The sequence below is a fragment of the Fringilla coelebs genome (assembly GCF_963513975.1).
Source record: "Fringilla coelebs genome assembly, chromosome: 3".
In the NCBI taxonomy this organism is placed as follows: Eukaryota; Metazoa; Chordata; class Aves; order Passeriformes; family Fringillidae; genus Fringilla; species Fringilla coelebs.
The window spans coordinates 18,518,177-18,526,844 of NC_140030.1; the positions used below are offsets into that span (position 1 = coordinate 18,518,177).

General features: G+C 46.0%; 1 protein-coding gene across 1 annotated transcript; it reads left to right on the plus strand.

The window, feature by feature from the left end:
- The first annotated feature begins 585 nt into the window (after positions 1 to 585).
- On the plus strand, positions 586 to 6,190 carry ADI1 (acireductone dioxygenase 1). The gene is made up of 4 exons (XM_084202577.1): positions 586 to 764; positions 1,176 to 1,295; positions 2,821 to 3,000; positions 4,730 to 6,190. Exons 1-4 carry the CDS (start codon positions 645 to 647, stop codon positions 4,859 to 4,861), a joined length of 552 nt encoding a protein of 183 aa, XP_084058703.1. The 5' UTR covers positions 586 to 644; the 3' UTR covers positions 4,862 to 6,190.
- Positions 6,191 to 8,668: the final 2,478 nt, after the last annotated feature.

Below are 8,668 nucleotides of genomic sequence, written 5' to 3' on the forward strand. Positions count from 1 at the left end.
AGACATTTTGCTAAGTAAGAAATTCTCTTTATGAAGAAAAGTTCTAAGGAGGGATTGTTTCAGTTGTCTGGCCATTCTTATACTGTGTTTAGCTGGCTCTTGGTTTATTTGCCCTGTAGGATCAGGAAGACTCAGAAGTGTGGAGGCTGGAGGGGATATACCCCAGGGTGTCTTGTTCACTCCAGCTCGGGGAGGATGTAACTTCATGGATGGAGACAACACAAGTTATCTGTGCAAGCATGTCGTACCACTTTATTTTTTGCCTAATTTTTTTCATATTGTGGGGTTGCAATGCCGGCCTTTAACCCTGAGCCGTATCAGTAAGTTCCGTCAGAGCATTACAGCGAGGGCCGACACGATCAAGCACCGTGGCCGTTCACACGGGTTACCCCGGGGGGCTGGAGCGGGTGAGGAGCCCCGAGCCCCGGCCTGTCTCTCGGAGACTCTCGGCTCTCAGTCTGGAGCTGTTTCCTCAAACGAAAGCTCCGCACAGCACCGCGTTCAGTGTGTTTGGAGAGGCCCATGGCGCCCCTGTATCGCTCTGCCCCAGGCCGCGGGGCGGGACTCGCTGCCGGGCCTGGAGCCCCGCCGGGGCGGGACGCGCTGGCAGCCCAGCCCGGCCCCGCGCACACTGTGGCGGCGGGATGGTGGAGGCCTGGTACATGGACGAGTCCCAGGAGGACCAGCGGACGCCGCACCGGCAGCGGCCCAACCGCGCCGTCAGCCTGGAGCAGCTGCGCCGCCTCGGCGTGGTGTACCGCAGGGTACGGCGGGGGGTGGGTGCCGAGGGTACGGCGGGGGTGCCGAGGGTACGGCAGGGGTGATACCGCAGGGTACGGCGGGGGGTGCCGAGGGTACGGCAGGGATGATGGCGGGGGGTACCAAGGGTGCGGCGGGGGTGACACCGCCGGGTACGGCGGGAGCCGCGGGCCGGGCTGAGCCGCGCGGGGAGCGCCTTGCTTGCCGGGCCGGGCCGGGCCGCCCGCAGAGGGGCGGCAGCGGGCGCGGGCCGGGTGCAGGCAGGCCGTGTCCTTGTGGCAGCTCCCCGTGCGGGGCCGACTCGCCCCGGCACTGCCGGCACCTCGGGATTCCCACGAGTGCCTCAGTTCCGCCTTTAGCAATGGCGTCCGAATGCCTTTTTTTTTTTTTTTTTTTCCCTCTCTCTATTTTTTTAGTTGGATGCTGATAACTATGAGACTGATCCATGCTTGAAAGAGATTCGGAGAGCAGAAAATTATTCTTGGATGGATATAGTGACCATACATAAAGACAAGCTTCCAAATTATGAGGAAAAGGTACGCGAAACTTGGCTCTCAGTGCGGGTTTCCGCGCCGGCCAGCGTGTGACACCTGCACAACCCAGCGGGACACGGGGATGAGGCTTCCACGTCTAAAATACATCCTGTACCGAAGTCCTGAGCATTAAAAAAGAACCTTTGATATTATTTTAAAGATAGTAGAGGTCTTTTGCTTCTGTAGATTGCCTTCAAAGGTTTTGAGAATCATTTCCATCATTGTAATTTCAAAACTAAGATTCCTACCAGGAGAGTTCTGCCAATGCTGACCTGTCCTCAGAGAGCCTGTGTGGGATGAAGGCAAGTGGCTGCCAGCTGGGCCTGGGCTTTGAAGGCTTTTACATCCTAATGGCTGCTTGCATAATGTGTCTTTTTTGAGTGTTAACCCCATGGAATTGGAGGGATATGTTCTTTGTACAAGAAGATTTTTTACCTTGGGGAACTCGTATCTTGACAATTTCATAGCAGCTCAACACTGTTCAGGTGAGCCTCCTTAGAAGGAGCTTTCTCATCCCAGCCTCCAGGTGCTGCTGCTCTGACTTGAGGACAGCAAACCAATGACACTTCTGTGCTTTTATTAAATTTCCATTTACCAGTTTGTTTTAAACCCATTGTGTTCCAGCGGTTTTGTTTTGGTGAGAAGGTGAATTAGGTAGTAACTCATTAGGTAGATAGCCTGGGTAGGCTCTATCTGACAGAAAGATGGGCCATTCTTTACAGGATGTAGGGACTTCTGCTCATCCTGCTGTGCTGGATCACTTCTGGCTCAAGGACATCTGCAGAAGTGTGGCTAAATATCATCCAGACCTGAGCAGGCAGTGATGGTACCTGGCATTGCACTGCTCACTGTGCACTAAACCTTCCAGGCCTCCGTTGATTGAACTTTTAAAATGTGTTTTGTATTCTGTGCACGTATGAAGAACTCAACATTCCATAAAAAAGAGAATGTTGCTGCCACTGTCTTGGCCAAGAGAGCCTGGAGCTGGGTCTCACTGTGTGTGGGCAGGCATGACACACTGTTTACATCAGATTGCTGTAGATGGGCTGTGTTTGGCATTAACTGCATTTTCACAGATAGTAGTAGTACCCTGTGCAGCTAATTCAGCTCTACATAAGTGCAAAAGAGAGGGGATAATCTGTGTCTTTGTTTTGGTTCTGCATATTGGGGGGAAAAAAAGCACAAAATGATAGAACTGAGCAAGGACCAAATCCTGCAGTGGGAAGTTTTACCTGTCTCTCAAATGGGTGTAAGCATCACTGTTATTCAGAGAATGGTTATGTACAGCTAGAGCTGCTGTTTCTTGTCAGAGGAGTTCCTTGCCTCCAAAGGAAATGCAGAAGCCTGCTCAGATATGTCTGGAAACAGGGGCTGGCTAGCTGGCTTGGCCATCTTACCCATGTTGGTCTCCTCTGTTCGTTAAAACAGTTACCCTTTGAAAGCCTTTCTCAGCTTCTCTGTGTTTCTGCCAGTTTTCTTTGCAGCTTTCCTATGTTCAGTAGTTTTCCAAAATATTTGCTATTCCTAGATAAAAACATTTTATGAAGAACATTTACACCTCGATGATGAAATTCGCTACATCTTGGAGGGATCCGGCTATTTTGATGTTCGAGACAAGGATGACAAATGGATTCGGATTTCCATGGAAAAAGGAGACATGATAACCCTCCCTGCTGGCATATATCACCGATTTACACTGGATGAGAATGTATGTTGTTGTAGATTACCATAAATTTTGATGACAAATCCATGTGAATGTATATCACATTAGTAACTATGTGCCATGAGAATACTGAAAGTTGCAGTTCATTAGCAAAACATATTAAATATGAAGGAGGAGGATGAAAAAAAATAAATAATTCACAGCATCTGAACCTTTCATCTCCAGGTCACAAATTCAGCCTCTCTTTCTCAGCTGTAACAGTAAATCATTGCCACCTGATATCTGTGGCATGTCAAGCCTTGGGCTGTCCCTCCCACAGTTGTCCCAGCTGTCGGTTGAGGTGCAGAAGGTGTGGATGGATCATTCTGTATTGCCTTGTTGTGTATTTTTGTGGGGATAGAAGAGCATGTCCGTATCCAGCAGTGACATTTTTCACCTTCTTTCTCCAAAGGTGTGAAATTCACCTTTGGGGAAAGAAGGATTTAAGGGTCCAGAGCCTACTTGCAACTACTGTATGCTAAGCTGGGTGCTGGCTTCGCAGGTGGTGGCCTCCTTTGGAAAGATACTTTTGTTAGTGGGAGTGTGGGATTGAGACTTACAGTCCTGGTCTGTGTATCTCTTCTTGTGGGCTCTTACAGAGGTGTTTGTAACCCTGGCATTACCCCTGCAAAATGGGGAAATATGCTCTATCCTGTGTGGTGAAGTTCCATCTCTGGTGAAGGGAATGGTTTTGAGAACAGTTTTGTTTTGAATCAGCTGTCCGGAGAGCAGTGTTCATAGACGTAAAAAAGGGAGATGCTGCTTTAGTGAAAAACCTGACTTTTCCCATCTGCATCTTGAGATCCACAGCAAATAAGCTGCATTTACTATTCTCAGGCTTTTTCTTTACATAAACAAACTGTCAGGGGTTATGGTTGAGTCCCCAAGAAATCTTGTTTGTTCACTTCAGGAGCTTTAGTGCAGAAGTGCTGTCTTCAAAGTAAAATCTTTAGGTGCTTCTAGACCCTGGCATTTTGCAGCTAAGTTCTTTTGGTACCTAAGTTTATTCTTACCATTGCTGAACCTGGGTGTAAGATAATCATCTGTTTGTGTTTTACAGAATAGGTAGTCTAAATCTATAGCATAGTGGACAGAAGAGGAGAGTTCCCCATAACCCTATGGCTGCAGCACTTCTCTAGGATGTAAAATCCCGTTTTCTACTGCCACAGTTCTACCTTGCATATTTTTGGTTAGCTGGTGTTAGAGGCTTTTGCTTTTTCTTTTGGAATCTGGAGACTTTTCACTTCCTGTAAGCTTTAGTTTTTGGGTAGTTTATGCACTTCCCATTCAGTTTTTATGGCTGTGACTGTGATGCTTCTGGTATTCCCCAAAAGCATTGTGTAAACCTCTTGGGTCCTTGGGTTCTGCTGTTTAACTAAGCAAATAGGATTTAAATGCTACACTGCTGAGTATTGTGGATCTAGTGCAAAAGGTTTACATAAGACAGGATGGTTTTGGTTTCTTTGAAAGGGGGAAAAGTCCTGCTCCTGCCTGAACTGGAGACACTGATCATGACACAGTGTATCACTGTGTAGGGGCCAGAGTCTTCCACTGCGGCAGGGGGAGCAGGAGCAGCAGTACAGTGCTATGATTTTCTGGAATATGTGAAGCTTTCAGTCCATCATGAAATAATTTCAAAAATTTCTGCAGAAGCACAAGTGAAACCTGAACTTTAGAATGAAGATTCCTTGAAAAGGAGCTCTTAAAAGTTGTGTCACTTCTTGTTCTTTGGCAGAATTACGTGAAGGCAATGAGGCTGTTTGTTGGAGAGCCTGTCTGGACTGCGTACAACAGGCCGGCTGACGATTTTCCTGCCCGGAAACAGTACATGAAGTTTTTGGCTGAAGAAGCACATAATGGTGTCTGAGACCTGACAGGTGGAACATCCCGAAGCCCCGTCAGAATAAATGTGCCTTGTTGCTTTTCACTGATTAAACTTGCATTTACATAGGAAATTGGAATCACAGAATCATAGAAAAATTTCGATTGAAAGGTCATTTGGAGGTCATTTAGTCCAACCCTGTGCATTATATGCCAGTTTTAAATCTAGACCATGTTGCTCAAGACCCTGATGCTCGGAAACCTCTGATGATGGAGGTTGCACAGCCTGTCTGGGTGCTGGCTCCAGCACTTAGCTGCTCCCATGACCAAGCATTTGTTCTTCATGGCCAACTCCCTGGTTGCAGTTTGCAGTTGTCTATTGTCCTTTCACTGCACGTCTGAGGAGAGTCTGGCTCTGTCTTCTTCACAGTCCCTTCTCTGGAAACTGTAGTTGGGACTCTTCTGAGCCTTCTCCTCTCCAGGCTGCACAGACCGGTGCCCTTGGCTGGGCTCCCTTCTGCTAACTAAGATGTTCAACGTTTTGCCCCAGTTCTGGTGACTGAGGGATGTCACTTGTTACCACCTGATAGTTAAGTTTGAACCACAGACTGTTTTGAGCCCAGTGGACCCAAGTTCTTTATCCATCCAGTAGTTTGTATCCTCAGTCAGGCTACAAGGCTGCTGTGGGACACACTAGTGAAAGCCTTGCTGGAGTCAAGGTGAATGGCACCTGTGGTGTCCCCTCTGCTGCAGAGCCATTGCTCCTGGCAGTCGGCATCAAGCAGAATGTGCCCTTGGTGAATTGGCATTGACTGGTTGCTCCTCATCACCTCCTCATGCTGGTATTTCTTGTGCCTGGAACACCTTCCATAATGGCTTATTCTGTAACATTCCTGGGGACTGAAGCAGGGCTGAGCAGCCTGCAGTTCCCCAGATGTTCTTTCGTGTCTTTTTGAAGGTGGCAGTATTATTTGCCTTTTTCTGCTCAAAAAGGTTTTCCTGATCTCTGTGACCTTTCAAAGATGCCAGCAGCCTTGCAGTGACATTAGTTGCATTTACAGTTGCTCAGGAATCCATTTTCTAACTTTTTTTTTCCTTGGTATTTCTGGCAGGTAGAATTGTGAGAGGTGGGCTACATTAATATTCATTTTGCTCAGAATCCATGCTAATGAACTACGTAGGATTCTGGTTTTAATTAAAGAAAAGAAACTCTCCTTCATTCTTGTCTAAAAATGTTATTAAGATAAATTTGCATAATCGGCATTTTAGTATGCAGCTTTCCAAGTTCTGCCCTGGTACATAAAACTGTGGTTTTCTCAGTAAAATGTAGCAAATTTGTTCTTATGAGTTATTAATAAAATTACTTTGATCTAGGTATGTTGATTTTTTTATTGGTTTGGTGTTTTTTATTCTTTGTGCTGACATTTAGGACTCAGTGAACAACAGTGTTACTGTAATTTTTAATCAGCTTTTATTTCTTGTGCTGGCATTGATGTGTTCTGTAACGTGGGACAAATCACTCACTGTGCCTCAGTTTCTTGAACTGTGAAAGGGAGAAGAGTAGGCTTAGGCACACTAGGTTTTTTTTCAGTAAATGCCTTGTGTTTCCACAGGACATGGAGCTCCCCAGCAATGGGCACTGGAGCATTTTACTCTGCTCAGTGATGAATTATGTCAGCTGGGTAGATGTACTGCTTGCTCCAGCTCTCAGTGGATGATGAGCTGACTGCAGCCTGTGTGCTGATTTCAGCCTGATATAATACATGCTCCTGCCTTGCAGCCTCCTAAATAAACAACTCCAGAAGGAGGTTGAAATGGCCCTGCCTGGGTCTTCCCAATGTAGCAGATGATGGATAATTGGACTTTCCCACTGTTCTTTCCTATGCATGTGTACACAGCCCTTCTTTAGTAGGTAATAGTGTTTTTCTCACTTTGTAGCACTGTTACTGTTAACCATTTCTGGGTGTTTTATTTCTTAAAATGTGTCTGAAAGTGAAGTTGCAATTTTGAAGTGAAATTGTACTGAACTTAGACGTTGGAAAGAGTGAAGAAAAAAAGTTGTGTTTCCCAGGGTTTGGGTTGCAAGCTAGATGAGATGTGGGGACACCAGTGACCCCTCAGTCTGCCAGTGTGGGCTCAGTTTATGGGAGGAGTACAGACACAATCCACACTTGCAAAATTGAAACTCATCCAGCTCTCCATGCAGCCAGCACGCTTTTGTGCTGTGGTCCATAAGCCTATCTGAAAAATTGGTGTTGCAAGCAAATAGGAAGTTTAGCCATAGTCAGACACACATGGGGGAGGCTGTGCTGTGACATATGCCTTATTGGCTCAGGGATTTGTGTGCCACTTGTCTAAAGAGAGGTCTTGAATGTCCTCTTGTACAGCACTCTGGGGCTTCCTGCTCCCAGAACAAACTTTGGGGATTTTTCAAGGTACAACTACAGGAATAAATGACAGTTATTGCCTGCAGCAGATTTTATTCCTTTGATTTATATGTCATAGAAAATTTTGTTTCTGAATATAAAGTAAAACGACTGCTTTCTCCTGGTGCCGGTATCCCATCGAATTCATCCCCCTTCTAAGCTTTTGTTTCTTTTTTTTTAACAGAAGTCAAGGTGAGACTTCCTTCCTCCCATGGGCCTTTCTGTTTTGATCTCTTTCTGCAAAAGGAGAGGTGGGGCAGTAGTGCAGGCCCTCAGGAACCCCCACTTACAGAGCAGGCAGCCCCAACAGGCTGGGGGAGCGACCAGGAAGAGAGAGCAGGTAGTGCATTCTGTGGAGAGATTTACAGCTAGGAGCAGTGGTGAGGGATGGACAGTAAAGCAGCTGCCCACAGCAATTGCTTTCAGCAGCTTGCTGATGTAGGATGTGACCTGGGGAGCTGGACTGAACCACCTTGTTTTGTTGCCTCTCTGGAGGAATATATACACCCAGTACAGCTCCCATCTCCTGGCTGTCAAAATAACACACGATCACCCCACTGGAGATCGTTCATCATTTTCACAGCACAATACATTCTGCTGCTGAGAGGTGGCAGGGGCTGCGGGGGTCTGACTGTCAACACTTTGGAGTCCATGCCCTTTAGAGCTATAGGTGTCTTTGAAAGGGTGAAAGCTTTGCACTCTGAAAGTGGTTTTTGTCAGCCAGGAAAAAAGCAATTTGGGACCGGTATAAAGATTCCACACCTGCAAAGAGGTTATGTGGGAAATTATAGTGGGAGGAAACAGCTGGGCAGAAAAAAAATGTTAATAGAAAACATTCCAGAAAGCAGAGAGATGGGAAGGAGATTATGCCATTCCTTCAGATGAAAAATGCAGTTTATTTTCATTGTGGTTTTTGTTTTGTTTTTTTTTTTCTTTCTTCCCTCTGCCCACCACCCCCACAAAAAAAAAATGCAAAGTTGAATTGATTTTTGTTCCAAAAACATGGTTCTGTTTTACCACAGCCCATGGAAAATCTTGGTATATTGATGTAGTATGAAAATTCATGGAAGTAGTTTCAGCAACATCATATTGGCAGCATTAACTCAGGTACGGGAAATATTTCAGCTCCTCCAGGATTAGAGTTTAAAAAAATAGGATCAATGGTACTGAATTGCGATGTTTAAAGATAGCTTTTTTGGTACTTATGTATTATTTTCTGCTTTAATCCAAACTTTCCCAAAGTGGCATATACCCCATTTTCTCATGAACATCTTGAGAGAGCTTTTCTGAAGGGGACTCAGTGCAAACTGTGGATGGACAGTAGGACTTCTAATAGTTCAGGTGGGCAAACTGGTGTCTGTGCTCCCTTGTTATATGTTCTGGGGCAAGTGTCTGGATTTTGTAACGAAAAGACATTTCCCAGCCAG

Coding starts and splice junctions, on each gene's coding strand:
- ADI1 (XM_084202577.1), top strand. CDS start 645: ATGGTGGAGGCCTGGTACATGGACGAGTCCCAGGAGGACCAGCGGACG. Junction 1,296..2,820: donor TTCCAAATTATGAGGAAAAG/GTACGCGAAACT, acceptor TGCTATTCCTAG/ATAAAAACATTTTATGAAGA. Junction 3,001..4,729: donor GATTTACACTGGATGAGAAT/GTATGTTGTTGT, acceptor GTTCTTTGGCAG/AATTACGTGAAGGCAATGAG.